Source organism: Cervus canadensis, chromosome 7 (genome assembly GCF_019320065.1).
Source record: "Cervus canadensis isolate Bull #8, Minnesota chromosome 7, ASM1932006v1, whole genome shotgun sequence".
Classification (NCBI taxonomy): domain Eukaryota; kingdom Metazoa; phylum Chordata; class Mammalia; order Artiodactyla; family Cervidae; genus Cervus; species Cervus canadensis.
In genome coordinates, this window is record NC_057392.1 from 23,532,362 (window position 1) to 23,556,725 (window position 24,364).

The 24,364-nt window shown below is 44.4% G+C and overlaps 1 protein-coding gene across 5 annotated transcripts in view; it reads left to right on the top strand.

Moving 5' to 3' along the window:
• Positions 1 to 24,364, top strand: part of DIP2A (disco interacting protein 2 homolog A) — a 108,633-nt gene that overhangs the window by 24,585 nt on the left and 59,684 nt on the right. For 3 of the 5 annotated variants that reach the window (XM_043474660.1, XM_043474656.1, XM_043474658.1), the window contains exons 3-8: positions 16 to 135; positions 4,849 to 4,968; positions 7,409 to 7,636; positions 10,893 to 11,030; positions 20,338 to 20,457; positions 21,529 to 21,723. In XM_043474660.1, coding sequence (XP_043330595.1) covers positions 16 to 135; positions 4,849 to 4,968; positions 7,409 to 7,636; positions 10,893 to 11,030; positions 20,338 to 20,457; positions 21,529 to 21,723 — 921 coding nt within the window. The remainder of the gene's footprint in view (positions 1 to 15; positions 136 to 4,848; positions 4,969 to 7,408; positions 7,637 to 10,892; positions 11,031 to 20,337; positions 20,458 to 21,528; positions 21,724 to 24,364) is intronic. The other 2 variants (XM_043474657.1, XM_043474659.1) reach the window with 2 other exon arrangements.

Consider the following 24,364-nt stretch of genomic DNA (forward strand, 5'->3'; position numbering starts at 1 on the left):
GTGAAATTGTTTCAGGAGTAGACCCCTCCCTGCAAGTGGAGAATCGCATCCTCGGGCCCGCACAAGCCTCGGCCCCCGCGCCCAAGCAGCCCAAGCCGCGGCCCAGCAACGCCCGGGATGAGCGCTTCCGGTCAGGTAGGGCTCCGAGCGCTCCGGTCCTCTGCTCGGACACTACAGCTCCGCTGCAGAGAGGGCCTTCTCTGAACTGTGACTTACTGCTTCGTGGTTTTCAAGAAAAAAACAAAACTTCCATAGATCTCAGTATGTTTTAGCGTAGCCTGGAGTGTGAGCATGCTCCTCTCAGCAGTTGTGTATAGACGTCTTAGAAGAAAGCAAAATCTTCCTCACCATTGAAATCATTTCTGTAAATGCCTGTGTCCATTTTTCTACAGGAACTTTGGGGTTGGTGTTGGTGGATTTGCCCAGTAGGGAACCACTCTACTACTCTACGTGTTTAAGTATTTTATTTTTCTGTAATTTTGGAGATTTCCTTCTAATTAGATTTCTGCCACTCTGTTAGTGCTTTTATAAATATTTGAATTTATCTCTGGCATTTTATTTGAATTATCAGGATATCTATTGAAAAAATGGATGCTTCCAATGATCATTTTATTTATTTATTCTTTTTGGCAGTGCTGGGTCCTTGTTGCTGTGTGGGCTTCTCATTGCAGTGGCTTCTCTTTGTGGAGCACAGGATTTAGGGTATGTGGGCTTCAGGAGTTGTGGCTCACATGCTCCAGAGCACAGGCTAACTAGTTGCGGTGCACAAGTTTAGTTGCTCCGAGGCATGTGGGATCTTCCTGGACCAGGGATGGAACCTGTGTCTCCAGCACTGGCAGGCGGATTCTTTACCACCAAGCCACCAGAGAAGTCCTGTGCTTCCTGTTACAGATTAGATATCAGTAGCTTTTGAACACTTTTTTGCTTGTTTAACATTTTCACTGTTGTGTGATTAAATATTTCTTTTACATTTAAACTCAGTAAGCTTTTATAAAAGAAAACTTTCAAGATAGACAAAGAATGGCCATTTCGTTTTAAGAATTTTTTTTTAAAAATGAAGATTTTATTTTTTTATTTTTGTTTTTTTCCCCCAATTATTTTTATTAGTTGGAGGCTAATTACTTTACAATATTGTAGTGGTTTTTGCCATACATTGACATGAATCAGCCATGGATTTACATGTGTTCCCCATCCTGATCCCCCCTCCCGCCTCCCTCTCCATCCCATCCCTCTGGGTCTTCCCAGTGCACCAGCCCCGAGCACTTGTCTTATGCATCCAACCTGCACTGGAGATCTGTTTCACACTTGATAATATACATGTTTTGATGCTGTTGTCTTAAAACATCCCACCCTCACCTTCTCCCATAGAGTCCAAAAGTCTGTTCTGTATATCTGTGTCACTTTTTCTGTCTTGCATATAGGATTATTGTTACCATCTTTCTAAATTCCATATATATGCGTTAGTATACTGTATTGGTGTTTATCTTTCTGGCTTACTTCACTCTGTATAATGGTAACCAGTTTCATCCATCTCATTAGAACTGATTCAAATGTATTCTTTTTAATGGCTGAGTAATATTCCATTGTGTATATGCACCACAGCTTTCTTATCCATTTGTCAGCTAACGGGCATCTAGGTTGCTTCCATGTCCTGGCTATTATATGTTTATAAAAATGAAGATTTTAAATGGTTGGTTAACGTGGGAGTGTGATGATGTGGTTTGAGGAAAATATTGATCAGATAATTTCTTACCGATTTAATATACATTTAAAAAAACTTCCCCACACTGACAATGATTTCTTTTTGTATTACATCAATGATGCCTGTAACATAGAACATTGGAAACGGCCCCATCAGCATTCCGCCAGTGGAGCCCTGGGCACAAAATGGACACGTGTCCATGCACCCTGAGTGAGGTCACCAGAGGTCCCCTGCCTGTCCTCACCTCCCGTTCCCTGTCACCTCTATTTACATGTAACTGATGTTGAGGACCTGATTTCTGCCCTTGTGAACTGTATCTGGTTCTTGTTCTTTACTTTCTGAAAATAAGACCTTCACCATAAATGTTCTTTGCTCATATTTTCTCCAAGGCTTGTCTTCTCTGAATTCTCTTACAGTGGCTTTTGTAGCAGAAGTTTTTAATTTTAATGAAATGTGGCTTATCCCTTCCTTTTCTTTCTTGAATAGTGCTTTTGTTCTTGTATCTAAGAAATCTGTGCCAAACCCAAAGTCACAAAGATTCTTACCTGTGTTTTTTTCTAGAAGTTTTGTAGTTTTAGGTTTTTACCTTTAGGTCTGTGGTTTAGATTTTGTTAATTTTAATGTGAGTTCAGGGTGTGGTACAAAGCTGACTTTCTTGCATGTGGGAATCCCGTTGTCCCCATGCCCTCGCTCCTTTGTCTAAATGCAGCTGCTCATGGGTGACTTTCTGGACTCCGTTCTGTTCTCTTGATGGGTTCGTCCGTTGTCATGGCAGCGCCAGCTCGCCTAATAATGGCAGCTTAGCAGTCATTGTTCACATGGGTATGTCCGCTCCTTCCTCCAGGTTTATTCCTTATCATTGTTCCCTGGTATATCCTGTGCCTTTCTTCCCTCTGGCACTTTTACGGTTTTTCTCTTTATCGCAGGTTTTGAGTGATCTGATTATTATGTGCCTTGGTATAAGTTTATTTGTTTCTTGGGCTTGGGGTTTGTTGAGCTTCTTGGATCTGTTGCTTTATATGCCTATGTTGGTATTGTGTAGATTTTTAGTTCTTGATTGTTATCTGTACTTAGGTTGTTTGTTTGTTTCTAAGGCAGCCACAGTGTAAAAAGTCTGTGCTCACAGTCAAGCCCAATATCTTGCAGGGGCTCCTAGGTTTGTCTCTCTTCTGAACACAGTCTTTCTTCTCTTTCTGGGAGTATTTTTATTAGACCCTGAAGTTTAAATGTTACTTTGGCTGGATATAAAATTACAGGTTCAAAACTCGTTTCTTCAGCTGTGTTGCCTTGTATTTGGTGATTACCATTGGTAAATTTAGCCTGTTTCCTGATCCATCAAGACTGTTTCTCTAGAAGCTTTTGGATTGACTGGTTATCTTTGATATTGGTAATTTTTTTTTTTTTGATATTGGTAAATTTTATTGTAATATGCTTAGGTGTAAATTTTCATCCTTAGTACCCTATGAACCATTTTACTATAAGGTTTCTAAATGCTGTTTAAAAACATCTTGTTGGGGAAAAATGCAAACACATACAAAGGTGGCCTTGGTGGTGTACTGAGCCCTGGACTTGCCCAGTGCCACGATTGCCACCATGCTCAGGCCCAGTCTTGGCTTCTTCATCAGCCCCTGCTGCTTCTTCCCTTCCTGTGTGATTCTGAAGCAAATCTCAGAGATCATGTCATTTTACCTAGATGTCCTAATACTCTTGGTTTCTATATCTGAAGAGTGTGTGTATCTCTAAAAGATAGCTCCATTATCACAGAATAATTAGCAGTAATTCCTTAGTATCAAATACCCATGTGTTCAAATTTTATAAAGCAGTTTGCACCCACGATCCAGATAAGATGTACATGTCGCAGATTGTCGGTGTGTGTTTCCGCCGGTGATAACTTGGTCTGGGGCCTTGGCTGTGGCCTGGCTGCTCCTGGCTCCATGGCTCTAGCAGGTCACTTCTGGACCAGTGTTTTCCCACCACAGGCACTGCGGACCTGTGTCTCTCCCCTCCCTGAGATGCTGGCAGGGTTGATCCCTTGGTTCATTAGGGTGGATTTGGTGGCAGGACAGCTGGACCACTTCTGTGAAGAGCAAGCAGCTTGTTCTCATCACACGGCACAGGAGAGCCGGGAGAGATGCTCGGTTCTTTCCATCCAGTTAATGTTTTTCAAAACAGTAGCTTGTGTCACTGGTATCCTCCAATGGCAGCCAGTTAGTTTTACTTCCTCTTTTTCTTCCTTTCTTTTCTCTGATCTTGTTTTTGTCCTTGGTGGTATTCAGACTGCCCCAACCTTTTTCTTTGGGGGTGCTTCTCTGTCGGCTCCAGCATTGGGTTGCTGGCCAGGAACTTGTTGATTGGTAGGATGAGATTCTCCAGAACCCTCTGCCACTTCCTGCACCCTGGAACCCACATTTCTCAGGGTTCTCGCAGTGAGGTCAGTGTTGTAAGACTGCAGCCTGGATGGTAGGGGTGCTCATTGCACTCAGGCTGGTCATCATTTCTAGACATTTTTAGAGACTAAAGTAAGACATGCTATTTAAAGATAAAATGCCACGTGTGTTCATGCTGATAATTTCCATTCAGATTCAGGACTGCAGTATTCCCCTCACTCCTGGAGTCTCTGTGTGTATCCCTTCTCTCCCTGTGAGCATCTTGGTTTCTAGGGAGGAATGATGGGGTGAGGCCATCAGGCCCCTCTTCGTTGGCTCTCTTGCACTTGACCACAAGCGTGGCGGTGTGACGGGACCCCCACCACCCCCGGCCGTACGACTACAGGAATAGCTTGGTTCCTTCCATGGCTCTGCCCATCCTGGGGCTTGACTGGGACAGCAGCTCAGACAATATGACCACAGAGCTTTAGTGCTGCTTGTAGTGGTTTATACCATAATCAGAGTGCATTAGGTTCATCTGTTTCATTTTATTTTCAGTTTTGGGGATTTCCTGGTTTAAATCTGAAAATACTTGTGAAGTCGAATCTATAAACCAAGGAATATTTGTAGAAATCTAGGACCAGTGTGTGGACCCACATGTAGGCTGACCTTGTGTTCCTTTTATACTCAATGAAACCAGATTAAAAACATGAACCATGGTTTTGTTCCTTCATCAGGAATCTTGTAACAGGTGCTTTTGCTGCTGTTGTTTCTGTGCAGATGTTCACACCGAGGCCGTGCAGGCAGCTTTGGCCAAATACAAAGAGAGGAAGATGCCCATGCCATCCAAGAGGCGCTCTGTCCTCACGCACGCGTCTGTGGAGGCCTACACACCCCCAGGTACTGATTAGGGTTGGGACCGCCTGGGCAGGGTTGGGGCGGCTTGGGCAGGGTTTCCCATTGAGATGGAGCAGGCTTCTGATTGTGGTGAGGAGTGTGTGTGTGCTCATGCACGTTTCTGTGCATGCATTGAGCTTGCTTCCAATAGATCGTCTATATAGATTTTAATTTTTTCACTAAGATGTAATTTGTGTCTTTTAGTAAAGAGGGGAACCAGCAGTAAGTGCTTTATGGGGTGACAGAGTTCCATGAATTCAGAAGTTTAAAATTATTCTCATTGAGTTGGTCAAAAAGTTCCTTGAGTTGTTTTTTTTTTTTTTTTTAAGAAAAAAGACACATTTCTCCCTTTCATCAAGAACTTTATTGAACAATGTAGTCACCATTTTGTTCCACTACCTTCTGTTATTTTTCAGGCAATTTCATATTTCCATTCCCCAAACTTGTTATCTTTTTGATCAAAGAACTGTTCCAGGTGCCTTTTATACAGTCTTCCAGGGAACTGAAAATTTTTTCATTAAGAGAATTTTGTAAGGCCCAAAATAAATGGACATCCAAAGGTGCAATGTCTGGTGAATATGGCAGATAAATCAGAACTTCCCAGCCAAGCTGTAACAGTTTTTGCCTGGTCGTCAAATAAACATACGGTCTTGTGTTATCCAGATGGAAGCTGATGTGTTTTCTCCTGACTAATCCCGGATGCTTTTTGTTGAGTGCTGGTTTCACTTGGTCTAATTGGAAGCAGTACTTGTTGCAATTAGTTGTTTGGTTTTCCAGAAGGAGCTCATGATGAAGGACTCCCTTCCACTCCTACCGTGTACACAACATCACCTTCTTTGGATGAAGACCAGTCTTTGGTGTAGTTGGTGGTGGTTTATTTCGCTTGCCACGTGATCTGTTCCATTCCCTATTATTGTACAAGGTCCACTTTTTATCAGCTGTCACAGTTTATGTTAAAAATGGAATGTTTTCATCGTGTTTAAGTTGAGAATCATACGTGGAAATACAGTCAAGGAGTTGTTTTTGTTTTTGTTTTTTTGCTTAACTAATGGGGAACCCAAAGATCAAATTGATGAATATAACTGAACTGGTGCAAATTATTTTCAGCACTTGATTTGGATATTTTGTGTATGTCAGCTATCTCTCACCTGGCATAACACTGATTGTTCTCAGTTAATGTCTCAATTTGATCATGATCAATTTCAACTGGTCTACCTGACCATGGAGCATTGTCTAGCAAGAAATTTCCCTCATGAAACTTAGCAAACCACGTTTGACATGTCTGATCAGTCACAACACCTTCTCTACACACTGCACAAATCCGTTTTTGCATTTCAGTTGCATTTTTACCTTTCTGGAAATAATAAAGCATAACATGTGAAAATGTTGCTTTTTCCCTTCCATCTTCAATATTAAAGTTGGTACATAAAAATTCACTAGTTTTGATAAGTTGTTTTTTTTTTTTTAAATGAGTGCTGATATGACAGCTGTCACAATACAGTCTAACAAAATTGTCTTGAATGAAGTTGAAGACAGCTAAGCACTACTAGAGCCATCTTACAGAAAAAGCAGCGAACTTTTTGGCCAACCCAATATTATCTGTTATGTTGTTACCAGGTCTTAAATGGAAAAGAATAAGACCGTTTGGAGGGTTTTTGATTTGTTTTGTTTTTGTTGTTTCATTACCATTAGAAATGAAAACTCTTAATGCGGCCTCTCTTCAGGATAGTTAGTGTGTTTTAAGTTTCCTGGAAAGCTCATCCAGATGCTGGGAGCACAGTGCTGCCTGTCTGGTTATTGAAGTCACAAAGCTGGTGACGGGCGTGTTTGGTTTGCCGACGTGGTAAAACAGCCACACCAGGTCCACAGGATAGTGCAGTGTTTTGCTGATGCTTCCTGACTTAAAAAAAGTTTATGTTGTTGAAAAAAAGTCTTAGAAATTTATGCCAAATTATTTTCTACCAAATATAACCATAGATACTACCCAGTTTTTAAAGAACTTCCTAATAATAATGAAACCCATGATAAAATGCAGACTTGACAGAACCAGAATTCAGGTTACTTTTATTGCCTGAGGCGGGGCTCTTTTCAGAGCTCAGGCACATCCTCCAGGGTGCGCAGGTGCTGGGCAAGGCCTCACTGGGATCAGGCACCCACGGGGCATAGGTCACCTCTGCTATTCGGGGCCCCCAGGGCCCCACGGCATGCACTAAAGTGGTCAGGGTTGGACCAGCTGCATCCCTGGGCATGGCGCCCTGTGACCAAGTACTTTGGGGGAGCCCAGGGTGCAGCCAGCTTCCATGTGGCCCTGGGTCTCACTCATGGTCAGTCACACATAGGCCCTCCTGGACGTGCGGGTGCGCAGGGCGCAGGCCGGGCCGGTGTGGGAACCCCGCCCCCAAGGATGCCCCCCTCATGCCTGTCGTCGTTATTTTGACCACAGACACGTCATCTGCCTCAGAAGATGAGGGCTCTTTACAGCGCCCCGGGCGACTGGCCTCCGCTCCGCTGCAGAGCCGCCCCAGCGTCGAGCCCTGGCCCGAGCCGGCCATTCAGGGCTCGTCCACCTCCTCCTCTGCGTCCTCCACCTCATCTCACCCGGGAGGGCAGCCTGCCGTCACGCCCAGTGCTGCCGCTGCACTTGCCGGCCCCGCGGCCCTCGCCCGCGTAGGTCAGTACAGCTGTGGGGACCCCTCCAGGCAGAGGAGCCCCCGCCCCTCCTCAGACCCACCTTCTCCTCTTTGTATGGAAAGTGTCCTTTTGGTGACAAAAGTGGTTTCTGGTGCCTCTGTGGTTTGGCAGCCCCAGACCCTGGGTGGGCCTCCCCTGGAGACCTGGACAAGAGCTGGTGCTTCTGCTCTGGAGGGGCGGCCGGCACAGGTGTCCCTGGCTGTCAGGAGGCCTGCCACCTGCAACGCGGTCTTTTGTTCCTCCCTTCTGTGCACAGCCGCAGCCCTCAGTTGTCCCTGTGCTGGGTGTCCCAAGGTGGGGCTGGGGCTGCAGCCATGGAGGGCCTTTCTTCCTCTACACACAGGGTTAGACAGTCCTCAGTCTGAAAGAGATGTAAGTCACAGCTCAGTCATAAAGATGCCTAGACCTTTTCCAAGTCACCCCGTCCTTTAAATTATGTTAATCTTAGGAAAACATTGCTAAGCTTTCACCATTTGAAGTCATATTTTTTGATGCAAAAATCGTAACTTAGCTGGCATGCAGAGCGCACATGCATTCTTGCAGGAGTGCCTTAAGAAGTGTACTCCTGGGGTGGTGCATTGCCGTTGTTGGGGGTCATCTGACGAGGAGGAAGAGCTCAGTTGGGGACTGCCCTGGCTGAGACCACACCGCTGGCTGTGGTGGAGCCAGGCTGACCCATAGCTTTCTGATTCCTGTTCCTTTTCTTTGCTGTTAGTTGCTGTTCTGCTAAAACCAGAACAGTGCATCTGCGGTGCGCCCACGACAGGCCAGTGTTTCTGATGGGGTCCCAGCAGGTTAAGTGCCCCCCAGGCATGTGCTGGTCTCAGGCGCTGAGCTGCTTCCATGCAAGATACTGGTCATTTGGCTGGACTGGGTGTTGTAAGTGCCCGACGCCTTCATTTCCTCTGTGGGCACATCACTGATGCTCTTCATTTGTTACTGGTTTGAGTCAGTGCCAATGTCTATAAATTTCTGTCGAGCTCGTGATGTCTTCTTAGGTGAGAATTCACGATGCCTTGACCTGCTCCCAGCACGTGGAGGAGCCAGGGTCGCACTGTCAGGGCCGTCCTGGGCGGTTTGCTTTAGGAGAGAAGGCTCCTCTGGAAGTACCCGCCAGGATTGTTGTGGTCACTCTCCTGGGGAGCCTACAAATGGCTGGTGATTACAGCCCACCTGCCCTCAAGGAGTTTCACAGGGGAGAGCTTGAAAACAGCATTAGGTGGACACATTCTTGCTGTTTGTCATGGCGATTGCACTCTTTGGAAATGCACAAGTACCTCCACTGCGAGGGAAGCGGCAGCGTTTGGGTGTTCTCTTCTCTTCTCTCTTGGTCCAGCTTTCCGAAGCTCTGTTCTGGGTCCCCCAGTGTGGAGAGGAGGGCAGAGCAGTCACTGTTTGCTTGTATCAGCCATTGCTGAGCTGTTGTTAACACTGCTTCCTGGTGGGTTAGAAAGAAAAGCATATTTAGCTTGAAAAACTGACTGTAGTTTAAAATGTCTAACCAGACAGCCCTTGACTTCACAGAGTTGTAAGGTGAGTCGAGTGGGCGTCTCTTTTCTCAGAAAGGTCCTCGCAGTAAAGACTTCAGGGTGGGTTGGTCGCCTCTGTGGCTGAGGGGCTCCTGACTCCTGCAGGTGAGGCTGAGCCCCTCTCCCCTCCCTCCTGCTCACCTGTGCTCACATGCATGTTATGTGGTTAGTTCTAGTAGTCTGAAAGTCTGACTTGCTCTGTATTTATACCTCACTGTTGTCTGTAGCTTTCATGCCCTACTTGTGTGACCTGAATTTTAAATCTGAAAAATATCCCTCTTCCCTCTCCTTGTTATAAAAGTCATCCTTTTTTTAGTTTCTGACACTAGGAGAATTCTTCAATTTGGGCTAAGGAAAGAAATATAGAAAGAAATGACTATAAAAAAATTATAAGTAGAAAATGTTAAAAAGTATTTGTTGGTTTCAGTTTGGGGCTAGGAAAATAATGTGCAGAAAACATTTGGACACAAGTACCTGTATTTAAAAGCAGTACATTTAATTACAGTAGTTCATTTTGAAGTGTAGTTTGTTTATTTTTATGCAGCTATTTAAAAAGTTACTTTGTAGTTGAGAATTACCATTTATACCTTTTTTCATGAATATAGTTAAAATCTCTCAATTTTGCTAGATTGGAAAGGTGGGGAGATTTCTTTTTAAACTGAAAGAATTCTGTGGTAAGCATACTTTAAAATGCTGATTTCATAATATCTAGCTTTTTCAAGGGTTGTGGAAACTCTTGTCATTTAAGTTAGGTTTTTCTAAATGGTGTTTTCTGCTATGTAAGTTTGTGTTTTGTTTCCATATAAATTCATCTTTCTACATATTTAAAAAAATTTTAGGTTGCGTACTCTCTAGGTTATGATGATAGATAAAAAATAAGTATCAAAATCTGTGATGGTGGGAACATTCATTTGAAGACTAAAGAGATTACAGAGCAGTATCCATTCTCGAGAGTGGACGAGTGTCACGCTAGGTCCAAACTCGGTTCTTTCCTGGTGGAGGACTGAGTTGTAGCAGTGATGCTCCAGCGGCAGTCAACCAGTATCAGAACAGATAAACATGCCATATGGTGAAAATGGAGCCCAGAATGGACATTCAGACAACGGAAGGAGTGATTTAAATACTTTTTGTATCTAACATAGTTTGCCTTTAAATGTGAGGTGAGTACATTCTGTCTTAAGACCCTGATTGCAGCCCCTTAGTGATGGGACATGTTGAACTGACTCTAGGGATAGTTTTTAATCTGTGTAGGCTTATTCTGTGAAGATTGCAAAGGTTTGTGTCTGTGTGGCATTCAACTTGCATTTTAGGGGAGTAGAGGTAGTTTATAGAAGCCTGGCAGTTTTTTCATAATACGACAAAAAATATTATTGATTTAAAATATATTTCTGCTTCATTGAGGGAGATTTCTAAGTAAAACCTCCTTAGGCCAAATTGGGAAAGGTGTATTCCTCATGGCCATTCTATGCTGTGGTTGGTGTTTCTGGCCTAGTTCCCTCTGAGAACTGGATGGCCATGTCCAGAGTTCAGAGTTCACAGCATCTCGTGTGCTTGGTCAGCCAGGCAGACAGAGTCGATTGGAATGCCACATTCCTTGCTTAGAGCTCAGCTACTGAAGCTTTAATTGAATGGAGTTTGAACAGCAACTTGATGTTCATGTTGTTTTGAATTAACAGCCACTTTTATTTTGGGTTTGTGTTTCAAAAGCAGATCTGCACTCTGCCCCTCCTGATGTCACCACAGGCCTTGTGCAGCATCAGCACGCATACTGCGAGCGTCCGCAGATGACCTCCGTGAGAGGAGTCCCTCGGGGGTGCCGCGGGAGTGTCCTAGAGACGGCAGGTGGTAAGCATGCCTCTCTTCCTGCTTTGAGACAGCAGAGCCCAGGCACTGGATCCCAGGGTACCTGGTGAGCCAGCCATCAGGTGCAGCTCTGGTGCATTTAGACTACCCGTGTGTATATCATGTGGAGAAATGATCAGGAATAGGTCAAGTCGGGAATGAGGAGAAGGAGGGAGGAAAAAACCTTCACACTGAAGTGGATGCACAAGCTTTGGATCTGTGGTATTGTGGGAAGAGGAGACGCTAGGGAAGTTTCTCCAGTACTGCAAGTGCAGCCAGCAATAGCTGCCCCAGTTAGTCCCTTCTGCACTTGTACTGTTTCCTTTTGAAACAGTTTCCAGTGTCTTTTATCAAAATCACATGAAGTTTTTCTTGCAATGTGCCAAATTTGAGTTGCAGAAAAATCTAGCAGTTCTTAGATCTGAGACCTTAACATGTTTCTAGGCTCCTGAGCAGCTGGTCTGATTTTGTTGGTGTCTTTCAGTTCCTTGTTCAGATACAAGAGGAGAAATGGAGTCAACGTGAAGCAGTCTTCTTGTTGGTTAGAAAGATTAAAAAAAAAAATTAGCTTGTTATTCCTTATGTTTAAAATTTTTCAAGAACTTAGTTGAGGTGTAAATGACATATCTACTGTGTGTATTAAAGTGTGTAATTTTATAAGCTTTTAAAAAAATTTTTGTTTATTTGACTGCACCAGGCCTTAGTTGCATTGTGTGAAATCTTCAGTCTTTGTTGCGGCGTGTGGGATCTGGTTCCCTGACAGGGATTGAACCTGGGTTCCTTGCATTGGAGTGTGGAATCTTGGCCACTGGACCACCAGGGAAGGCTTGACAGTTTTATAAGCTTTAAGATACATGTACTCTGTGAAATCCATACTGTAGCCAGTATACCTGGCGCTCCTGGAAACTTCCTTCCTTGTGCGCTTTTGTCACAGCTGCTTGCTGCCTTTTTTGGCTTCCCTTCAGGCAACCACTGATTTACTTCCTGACACTGTAAAGTAGTTTGCATTTTCTAGGATTTTATATAAATAGAATCACTCAGCATTTACTTTTTATTGTCTGGCTTCTGCTACCCTGCACAGTTATTTTGAAGTTCATCCATGTTCTTGGATGTATCATAGGTCATTCCTTTTCTTGGGAGATGAAATATCCCTGCATTTCATCTCATCAGTTCAGTCTAGTCACTCAGTTGTGTCCGAGTCTTTGGGACCCCATGGACTGCAGCACGACAGGCTTCCCTGTCCATCCCAGCTCCCAGAGCCTGCTCAAATTCATGTCCATCGAGTCAGTGATGCCATCCAACCATCTCATCCTCTGTGGTCTGTTTCTCCTCCTGCCTTCAGTCTTGCCTAGCATCAGGGTCTTTTCCAGTGAGTCAGCTCTTCACATCAGCTGGCCAAAGTGTTGGAGCTTCAGCTTCAGCATCAGTCCTTCCAATGAATATTCAGGACTGATTTCTTTTAGGATGGACTGGTTGGATCTCCTTGCAGTCCAAGGGACTCTCAAGAGTCTTCTCCAACACCACAGTTCAAAAGCATCAGTTCTTTGGTGCTCAGCTTTCATTGTGAACCAAGTCTCACATCCTATAGATGTGAGATTTCATCCTATAGATGCACCATAGTTTTATCTTTTTACCTACTGATGGGTATTTTGGGTGTTTCCAGTTTTTGGCTGTTAGAAATAAAGTTATTGTGACTATTCCTTTACAAGTCTTTCTGTGGATATACATGTTCATTTGTTTTGGGTCAGTATCTAGGAGTAGAATAGCTGGATCATACAGTGGGTTTGAAAGAGAGAAAGTAAAGTCGCTCAGTTGTGTCTCTTTGCGACCCCATGGACTGTAGCCTACCAGGCTCCTCAGTCCATGGAATTTTCCAGGCAAGAGTACTGGAATGGGTTGCCATTTCCTTCTCCAGGGGATCTTCCCAACCCAGGGATCAAACCAGGGTCTCCCACACTGCAGGCAGACGCTTTACCATCTGAGCCATCAGGGAACGTTTTAGTTTTTAAAGGAATTGCCAAACTGGGACTTCCCTAGTGGCCCAGTGGTTAAGAATCTGCCTTGCAGTGCAGGGGACATGGGTTCAGTCCCCGGTCAGGGAACTCAGATCCCACATGCTGCAACTACTGAGCCCAAGCACTGCAGCCACAACTACTGAGCCCAAGGACTGAGGCCACAACTAGAGAAACTGTGCACTGCAATAAAAGATCCACATGATGCAGCTAAGATCCCACACAGCCAAATAAATAAATAAGTATAAATAAACATTTTAAAAAAATAAACTGCCAAACTTATTTCCAAGTGGTTGTACTATTTCACCTCCCTGGTATTAGTGATGAGAGTCCCAGTTCCCCCATATCCTTGCCAAGAATTGGTATTGTTGGTTTTCATATGCTGACCATCCTTGTAGTTGTGCACAGGTGTCCCCTTATAGTTTTAATTTGCATCTCCCTAATGACTGATGATGTTTAGCATATTTTCATGTACTTATTTCCCATTTGTATATCTTTTTACAAGGTTCTGTTCAAATCTTTTGCTTGTTTTTTAAAATGTGTTGTTTGTTTTCTTAAGTTTTCAGAGTTCTTTATAGTCTGGATATAAGTTCTGTATCAAGTTTCTAAATTTTTTTTCTCCCAGTCTGTGGCTTGTGTTTTCATCCTTTAATAGTGAGAGGAGAAGTCTTTCATTCTGATGAAGTCCAGTTTACCATTTTTTTCTTTCATGGATTCTATTTTTGTGTCATATCTAATATATACTTTCCTGACCCAAGATCTAATGGTTTTCTCCTATATTTTCTCCTAAAATTTTATAGTTTTTAACTTTTATGTTTAGGTACATGATCCATTTTGAGTTGAATTTAATATCAATGCAAGATATAATCTAAGTTTACTTTTCTGTGTATGGATGTCCAGTTGTTCCAGGATCATGTAATACCCCCTTTGGTTTCTTTGGCATCTTTAATGAAGATGGACCACATATGGTGGACCATATATGAGAAGAGTCTACTTTGGGGATCTGTATGCTGTTCCATACAGCAGGGATCAAAACCATCCCCAGGAAAAAGAAATGCAAAAAAGCAAAATGGCTGACTGAGGAGGCCTTACAAATAGCTGTGAAAAGAAAAGAAGCAAAAATCAAAGGAGAAAAGGAAAGATATACCCATTTTAATGCAGAGTTCCAAAGAACAGCAAGGAGAGATAAGAAAGCCTTCCTCAGCAATCAATGCAAAGAAATAGAGGAAAACAATAGAATAGGAAAGACTAGAGATATCTTCAAAAAAATTAGAGATACCAAGGGAACATTTCATGTAAAGATGGACTCAGTAGAGGACAGAAATGGTATGGACCTAACAGAAGCAGAGGACATTAAGAAGAGGTGGCAAGAATACACAGAACTGTACAAAAAAGATCTTCACGACCCAGTTAATCATGATGGTGTGATCACTCACCTAGAGCCAGACATCCTGGAATGTGAAGTTAAGTGGGCCTTAGGAGGCATCACTACGAACAAAGCTAGTGGAGGTGATGAAATTCCAGTTGAGCTATTTCAAATCCTAAAAGATGGTGCTGTGAAAGTGCTGCACTCGGTGTGCCAGCAAATTTGGAAAACTCAGCAGTGGCCACAGGACTGGAAAAAGTCAGTTTTCATTCCAACCCCTGAGAAAGGAAATGCCAAATAATGCTCAAACTACCGCACAATTGCACTCATCTCACACGCTAGTAAAGTAATGCTTAAAATTCTCCAAGCCAGACTTCAGTAATACATGAACCGTGAACTTCCAGATGTTCAAGCTGGTTTTAGAAAAGGCAGAGGAACCAGAGATCACATTGCCAAATCTGCTGGATCATTGAAAAAGCAAGAGAGTTCCAGAAAAACATCTATTTCTGCTTTATTGACTATGCCAAAGCCTTTGACTGTGTGGATCACAATAAACTGGAAAATTCTGAAAGAGATGGGAATACCGGACTGCCTGACCTGCCTCTTGAAAAACCTGTATGCAGGTCAGGAAGCAACAGTTAGAACTGGACATGGAACAACAGACTGGTTCCAAATAGAAAAAGGAGTACATCAAGGCTGTATATTGTCACCCTGCTTATTTAACTTATATGCAGAGTATAGCATGAGAAACGTTGGGCTGGAGGAAGCACAAGCTGGAATCAAGATTGCCGGGAGAAATATCGATAACCTCAGATATGCAGATGACACCACCCTATGGCAGAAAGTGAAGAAGAACTAAAAAGCCTCATGATGAAAGTGAAAGAGGAGAGTGAAAAAGTTGGCTTAAAGCTCAACATTCAGAAAACTAAGATCATGGCATCTGGTCCCATCCCCTCATGGCAAATAGATGGGGAAACAGTGGGAAGAGTGACTGACTTTATTTATCTGGGCTCCAAAATCACTGCAAATGGTGATTGCAGCCATGAAATTAAAAGACACTTACTCCTTGGAAGGAAAGTTAGGACCAACCTAGATAGCATATTAAAAAGCAGAGACATTACTTTGCCAACAAAGGTCTGTCTAGTCAGGGCTATGGTTTTTCCAGTAGTCATGTATGGATGTGAGAGTTGGACTATAAAGAAAGCTGAGTGCCTAAGAATTGATGCTTTTGAACTGTGGTGTTGGAGAAGACTCTTGAGAGTCCCTTGGACTGCAAGGAGATCCAGCCAGTCCATCCTAAAGGAGATCAGTCCTGGGTGTTCATTAGAGGGTCTGATGTTGAAGCTGAAACTCCAGTACTTTGGCCAACTGATGCGAAGAGCTGACTCATTTGAAAAGACCCTGATTCTGGGAAAGATTGTGGGCAGGAGGAGAAGGGGACGACAGAGGATGAGATGGTTGGATGGTATCACTGACTCAATGGACATGAGTTTGGGTGGACTCTGGGAGTTGGTGTTGGACAGGGAGGCCTGGCGTGTTGCAGTTCATGGGGTCGCAAAGAGTTGGACATGACTGAGCGACTGAACTGAACTGAACTGATCCTGTTCCAATGCTTTTTCTGTCTTTCTATCAGTACCACACTGTCATGATTTTATATATGTGGGTTTTTATATGTGGTTTTATAACAAATCTTAAAATTGTGTACTGTAGTTTGCCTTCAGCTCTTCATTTAAAAAATTGCCTTACCTCTTCTAGCTCCTTTGCATCTTAATGTATAGTTTAAAATCCGTTTAAAATTTCTCCCATTTTTAATTTCTACCAAAATTCCTGCTTGGTTTTGATTGGTACTTCATTGACTCTCTAGATCAGTTTGGAGAGAATTGGCCTCTTCACAGTGTTGTACATTTCAATTGATAAATGTGGTATATCTCTCCATTTACTTAGCACTTTAAAAAATTTTTTCAGCACTGTTTTTGTAGCTTTCAGTGTACAGGTGTTGCACATATTTTGTTAAAATTATCTCAAAATATGTTATATTTTTAGATACTATTACAAGTGATATTTAAATTTTTTCCCAGTTGTTTATGGCTAATCTTTGGAGACATAGTTGATTCTTGTATGTTGACCTTACATTAATTCTAGTAGCCTTTTTGGTAGATTCTATAAGATTTCCACATGCATGACCATGTTGTCTATGAATACAGTTTTACTTTTCTTACCAAATTGTCCACCTATAGGAATATTTGGTTTCTTGGCTTTGTTGCAGTGTCTAGGACTTCCATTAATGTTGGTTAGAAATATTGAGAATGGACACAACTCACCTTGTTTCCCATTTAAGGGGGAAAGCAATCACTTTTTCAATTTTTAATTGTGATGTTAATCATGGATTTTTTAAAAAAATAGTTGCTCTTCATCAGGTTGGGGGCATTCCTTTTTTCCCTCTAGTTTCCTGAAAAGTTTTTATCATGATTTTTGTTAAATGATTTTTAAAATCTGTTAAGCTCATCATACGGTTTTTCTTCCCTAGTTTGTTAATATAATACAGTTCATTGACTGACTTTTGAAGATTAAGCCAAAGGAGGTATGTTCTCAAGGTAAACCCCTCCTGGTTGTGGTGTCCTGCTCTCTGACATATTGTGGATTTGATTTACTAGTTTTTTTTTTTAGAATTCGTGTCTGTGTTTGAGATAAATACTGGTCTGATATTTTTGTCTGGTTTGGTATCAGGATAGTACTCATCTCAGGATGAATTGAGAAGCGTTCCTCCCTCTTCTGTTTTCTAATCAGAGGAAACAGACTTTCTGCCTCAAGTCAGTTCCGTGTCTTTGGAGGAGTCGTCCATCCCATCTCTGCTCTCCAGGCCCCCTGTCGTCCTTGCATGTGCAGGACCCATGGTGCTGGCTCACTGTCTTAGTTGTTAGGGTCTCCTTTCTTCGTCTTAATCATCCTAGCTAGTGAGCTAATTGAGTTTTATCTTTCAAAGAACCAGTTTTAATTTAACTGTTTTTCTCTGTTGTTTATCTTTTCTCTGTTATGTCTATTTCTACTCATCTATGTTACTTCTCTCCTTCTACTTAGTCTGTGTTTCCTTTGCTCTTTTTTTTTCAGTTTCTTTTTTTAAATCCAGAATATATTCATTGGGATGTTTTTCTGTTCATCTTGATTCAAGGTGCTTTTAGGGCTGCCACACCTACCGTCTTGAATCATCTGTGTTGCTTTTGTGATGACGGAGATGGTGCCACGGCCCCAAATACTCTCTATAAGTCCTTAAAGAAGTTTCCAACTCCTAGTATAGGAAAATAAGCAGAACATACAGACAATTCATAAAAAAAGATAGAAAAATAGCTCTTACACATGATGTTCATTCTTTTTTGTTACTAGAGAGATCCACATTATTGGTGGGAATGCAAAGTAGGTCAGCCTCTCTGAGGGAGCAGCTGTTAAAATCTGTGTCTGTGCTTCCATTTGTATCAGCGCAGCGTGGGCGTTTACCCCGAGTGCACACCCTCAGAAATCAGGAAGTGTGTACATGCAAGCTCACTCACTGCTGTGCTGTCTGTGCTTGCAAAATACTGGGGCCTGCCTGCTGTCCAGGCCTCTCAGATTGTGGGCTAAACTGGGAGCAGTCACATGGTGGAGGACTGGGCAGCTCTCAGGAGTAGTGGGAACTGCCTGCCATCCAGGCCTCTCAGATTGTGGGCTAAACTGGGAGCAGTCACATGGTGGAGGACTGGGCAGCTCTCAGGAGTAGTGGGAACTGCCTGCCATCCAGGCCTCTCAGATTATGGGATAAACTGGGTACATTCACACGGTGGAGGACTGGGCAGCTCTCAGGAATAGTGAGAAGCTCTTTATGACCTGGAATGAGTGTGTTTTTCAGGAGGTGTTACGTGAAAAGGCAAAGAGGAAAGGAACGTTCGTAATTTACCACCTCCCTTGTGAGAAGCAGGAGAACAACCAACAGGAGGGAGGAGCCAGAACACATGGGTTGGTCCTGCAGAGGACGGGGTGGGGTGGCCAGGAATTCAGGGCAGAGTGACAGTTGTTCAAGTTTATCTTTTTATATAGTTGTGATTCTTAGACATATGTTCTGCACATTTGAAACATAAACTAAAAGATGAGAAGAAGGGGGTAATCCCAAAACGGAAAAGAATTGTAAATAAATAAGTCTGATTGTATTCCCAAGAACTGCATAGCCACCCTTGAGGGGTGGGGGAGGGAGCTGTCAGTGGGGGACGCAGTGCCCTCAGTCCTGGGCAAGGCTCACCAGCCAGAACTCTTGTTGGTAGCTGTTCCCGTGTTGGTTTGGGTAGGACTCGGGGAATTATGTCACGTCTGTGATGGTGCGGAACTGCAGCGTTGCTGTTGGGGGCCAGGCTCCTGCTGTGGAGAAGAGGTGTCTGACAGGGAGCTCAGCACCAGGGTGCTGTGTGGACCCCGGATTCTAAGACAGGGACCTGTGTGTGTGCTGCTGCCTGCGTGCACGTGTGTGTTGTGTATGGGGTGTGTGCACATCCACGAGTGTGCACGCATGTGCATGTACACAGACTTTTTAGCTCTGTGTGCTAGAGGAAGCAAAGGCTGCAATAGCAGGGAGCGTATCTCACCACTGTCTTGGTCTTCGGTAGCTTTTCTTAGGAGAGCCAGTAAGGAAGGAAGGAAGTCAGGTGGCAACTGTTAGTGTCAGTGGGCTGCTCAAGTTGGAATATAATTGCAACCATTGCAATAAAACTTGCATGTGACAGAGCGGTGGTGGCTGTTACACGGAGGGAGAGAGCTGGATGGGGGTCAGGGTATTTGTGAGGTCTTGAAGGGTCTCCCCTCACAGTGCTTGTTAGTTGCACTAGAAAAAAATAGTGAGACAGTGGAGCGCTGGACAGCAGTGTGCCCAGAACCTCAAAAGAGCAGTGGGGGTCCTGTGCGTCTGGATGTGATTCTCAGGTGCTGTTTAGCCAGCAATGCGATATCTGAATTCAATCTTGAGAAAACGTCAAGCAAATGCAGAATAAGGCATATGCTACTTAATAAAGGAAAGAGCCAGACTCTTTCAAAGTGCTCGTATCATAAAGGGGCCTGCAGAGGCCAAGCCAGTGAATGCAGGTTTCAATTGTTCACCTAGCCCAGGAGAAGGGAGGTGCCACATGCCTCATGGTGCACAGGGGTGGCTGGGGCACCAGGCCTTTCTCTCACCACTTCTACCAGTGCACTCACCCATGTTCCCCGTGCCTTTTCCTCCGAGGACTTGTCACTGTGGTGGGTGCCCTTTTTTGCTGGCACATGTACATATTTTTGCTTCTTTCCATGCAGCAGACTGTGAGGTGTTTGAGGGAAGACTTACCTGTTGGCTAACTTTACATCCCCCAGAACAGCATTTCTTAATAATTAATGAGGATACCAAAGAGCTTTTAGCTGATGTGGGTTATCTCTGGCTATTTACCATATTAGGAATTAAAGATTTGTTAAAATATTTATTAACTTATTGAAAAATAGCGATACCAAACTCATTACATCTTAGCGTGAACAGCACACAGGAGCAGCTCCCATGCAGTGAGGTGCCATGAGAGAGCAGGCTTGTTTCAGGTGTGAGAGCAGCGTCTGCATGATTCCCATCTGCTGGGTGCCCACACTGTGCAGCCTCTGGAAACCTCCGCTGTGCGTGTGTGAGAGAGGAGAGGAGAGCGAATGGCATCTCATGTGACCTCACGAAGCCCCTGAAAGGGCCTCGGGCACTCCTAAGGGTTCCTGGGCCATTCTGAAAACCACTGGCTTGGAATAAGTTCTGGTTCCTGGAAGGCGTCAGTAAATGTCTGTCAGGTGAACTGATAAATTCCAGGCTGGCCGTTTGATGGACCATCAAAGCTTGGTTAGATTCACGAGTTCTGATGCGCTCATGTGGTTGACCTCTGGCCTCGGTGCTCTCTTCCTGTGACAGGTGTCCCCGTGAACAGCAGAGTGTCCTCCAAGATCCAGCAGCTTCTGAACACTCTGAAGAGGCCAAAGCGCCCTCCCCTGAAGGAGTTCTTTGTGGATGATTTCGAGGAGCTGTTGGAAGGTGAGTGTTCCGACACCGGCCTTCCAGTTTGTGTGAGCAGGGAGACTGCCGGGTGTGATGACATGGTTATCACCGCGGCAGATGTAGAAAAGCATGCTCTGTGTTCAGGCTCTGGTCACTGTGTGTGGAGTGACCTCCCCATCACACCTGATCCCGGGCACTGTGTGCACCAGTCGTAGTTAAGAGATGGCGTCTCTGTGCTGTGCCTAGTGGTAAGACTCTATATGTAGGAATACATCTAAGACTTCAATTTATTTCCATGATTTAAGTTTTTATTTAAACTTTAAGTCTGAACTACTTGTCTTCTCTTGGTTTTAGAGCATGGTGTTTTCAGCAAAGTTTGGACTCTTCTTTAGAATTTCTGCCTGTCATTTATGAATTTTATATATATATTTAGGAAAGAAGAGCATAGACTTACTGAGAAGTATAAATCTGTAGGAAAGGAGAAGTGAGGCCCCGTATAAGACACCAGCGTGTGACGTATCGTCGTGGCCTCAGGGCGCCTGGCCCCCCAGCCCTTGGTTTCGGCACCACTGCCTGGCGGTCGCCCCTTAGGCCAGCTCTGGTGTCTCCCCCTACCTGGGGGTTAGCGTGGCTGTTAGGGCTTGTCTGTGTAATCACATCACGCCTTTCAGATTCAGAGTTCAATTCCATGAATGCTTTTTAGGAAGTCTTTCTTACATTTGGGCAAATCGTGGTTACATGTCCACTGAAAATGTAATAGATTTTACTTTATTTTTTTTCTTCCTACATGGTTTGAGCCCAAACTGCAGTGGTTATTCTGTTCTCATCCTTCATAAGTGAGGACACCTGCTTCTCAGGTGTCTTCAGGTGAAAGCCTGGGGTCCTTGTGACTCTCTGGTTACAGTCACAGGACTCATCCTGATTTCTTTCCATCCTTGGTCAGCTGGTCTGTGACTATTGTAACGATAAGGAAATTTAAAGAAGTGATGGTAGCTTTTTTAGAGTTGGTGCTTTTGAAGAAGAGAGTGATAAAACGTGAGGCCTAACAAGCAGAGTGTGTGCCTGGTTCTAGAAATGCTGGTCTTCACATGTCCGTTTTGCTTGTAGTGCAGCAGCCGGATCCGAACCAGCCGAAGCCCGAGGGCAGCCAAATGGCGGTGCTGCGAGGGGAGCCGCTGGCCGAGGGCTCCTGGCCGCCCTCGCTGCTGGCCGCCTTGCAGCAGTGGGGTACCACACAGCCCAAAGCCCCGTGCCTGACTGCCCTGGACACCGCCGGGAAGGCCGTCTACACCCTCACCTATGGCAAGTATCAGCAGGAGGCCGAGGGGCCACACAGATGTGAGCTCGCGGGGCAAGGGAGAGCAGGTTCCTGACGATCTGACACAGCGGGTGGGGAAACAGCCTTGCCTCACTGTCCCACCCGCTACCCTTCCCACCAGCAGGGACCACCCCCTGTACTCCATGTCTGTGTGCGCCTTTCTGACCGGTGGAGTTCAGTTTTGTTTCATTTCGAACTTTGTAAAAATGGCATTAAGCAGTGTTTGTTTTTTTTTGGTTTGGCATTTTTTGGTTCCATTTTCGTTTTTACGTAACACAAATCACGTGCTTTGGGCTCAGTGTGTTTTCATGGAACACTTGGCCCCGAGGTACTCCTGGTGCCCAGGCCGGCGTCGCCCAAAGCCAAGGTCAGTGCCCTGCTGACCACGGGTGTGAGTACGTCCGCCTGCCTGGGCTGCGTCATGCTTGGCGCTGTCTGAGACTCACCCATGTACTGTGTGGTCAGTTCATCCTCGTCTATGGGTGTTGTTTCATCTGTCTGCTGACGTCCGCGCTGCACAGTCTGTGGACATCTGGGTTGTGTCCACGGCGGGGCTGCTGCGTGTTGTACTATTGTGGTCATTCTCTGTGGGTCTTTGGTGGACGGGTATTAGGCATCTGTGCTGCTGTGGGCATGGGGTGATTGGCCAGGCAGTTTCCACACCCCCACCCAGTGCTGGACCCTGTCTCCTTTCTCCTTCCTGGGGAGTGTGCCTCATGGTGCCCAGTTCAGTGCTGACTCTGGCTTCCTGGTGCTCAGGGTGCTTCTCATGTGCTTGTGGGCTATGTGAGCCCTCTTTCTAGGAAGTACCCGGATCTTTAGCTCATTTCTCTGTCCATTTGCTGATGCTTTTTCTGTTTTAGTTAGGCGCCTTTTCTCCAGTACATGTTTTGCAAATGAATTCTTCCACGCTTTGTACTGCCTTTTAACACTTTCACTGTGACTAGATAAATAAGAGGCCTTAGCCTAATGCAGTCTAATTTATGTATTTTCCCGCTTCTCTGTGCTTTCTGTCCAGTGTTGGAAGCCTTTGCCAAACCTTAGGTCACACAGGTTTTCTCCTGCCTTCTCATCTGGAGACGCCTTTTACTTTTCACACTTAGTGCTACCATCTGTTTGCAGTTTTCTTTTGTGTAGAGTGAACTTGGACTCATTTTCTCTCCTCTGAATGTAGTTGATCCACGATCATTGGTGAGAAGCAGCACTTCACCCAGGGACGGTTTTGCAGTCCAAGGGCTTTTCACCAGGTGAAAGATGTGCTTGTGGGTCTGTTCTGTCTTACCATCTGCCATTCGTCCTGGCTTCCTGAGTCACTGGAGCTATGAGTCAGTGTCGGATGTCAGTCCTTCTGCTCTGTGATTGATTCTCAGGATTTCCTTGACTCTTCTTGGCTCTTTGCATTTCCAAGTAAACTCTAGAATCACTGCATCCATTCCAGAAAAAATCCTCCAGGAGAGTGACCGACACTGCATTGAACCCATCAGTGTTGCTGTGATTGCAGAATCCTCCAGTTCTCAACCCTGGAATGTTCCCCTTTCAAGGTCTGCTTTAGTTTCTCTCAGTGAAGGTTTATACTTTTGCGTTCAGGAACCTTGAACTTCTTTTGTTAGATTTATTCCTATTGGGATGGAATGATTAAGTCTTTTCTAGGCCTTGTTGCCTGTATATAGAAAAGCAATTGCTTTTTTAAATGGTGACATTGTATCTAGTGATCTTGATAAAGTGATACCTTAGTTCTTTTTGATCTCTTAGTGAGTAGTCCTGAGCATGCTGTTCACAGTCAAGTACCTATGGGCATCGATGTGTCATCCTGGCCTTCCTGGTGCTTCTGTCCCTGCCTCACCTTGGTGGGAGTCACCAATGCAGTGTGAGCCCTTCCCCGTCTTAGATGGACAGCACTTGGTCTTGATGCAGATGTTTACTGTAGCTTTTTTGCTTGTTTTATGGTGGAAATTCTTCATCAGGTTAATGAAGTTCACTTCTATTCCTAATTTGCTAAAAGCTTTTTGACATGCGTTGACTTTTTCTGCTTCCTCAAGATGATCATGTGACTTCTCTGTCCTCCTCTACTAGTTTGATGAGTTGCTGTTGTTTTGTCCGTCTGTTGTGTCTGACTCCTTGCGACCTGATGGACTGCAGCACACCAGACTTCCTGTCCTTCACCATCTCCTGGAGCTTGCTCAAACTCATGTCCATTGAGTTGGTGATACCATCCAGTCATCTCATCCTCTGTCACACACTTTTTCTCCTGCCCTCAGTCTTTCCCAGCATCAAGGTCTTTTCCAGTGAGTGGGCTGTTTGTGTCAAGTGGCCAAAGTATTGGAGTTTCAGCTTCAGCATTAGTCCTTCCAATGAATATTCAGGACTGATCTCCTTTAGGATGGACTGGTTGGATCTCCTTGCAGTCCAAGGGACTCTCAAGACTCTTTTGCAGCACCACAGTTCAAAAGCATCAGTTCTTTGGCACTCAGCCTTCCTTATGATCCAACTGTCACGACCACTAGAAAAACTGTAGCTTTAACCATATGGACCTTTGTCAGCAAAGTGATGTCTCTGCTTTTTAATATGCTATCTAGGTTTGTTATAGCTTTTCTTCCAAGGAGCTAGCGTCTTTGTAATTTCATG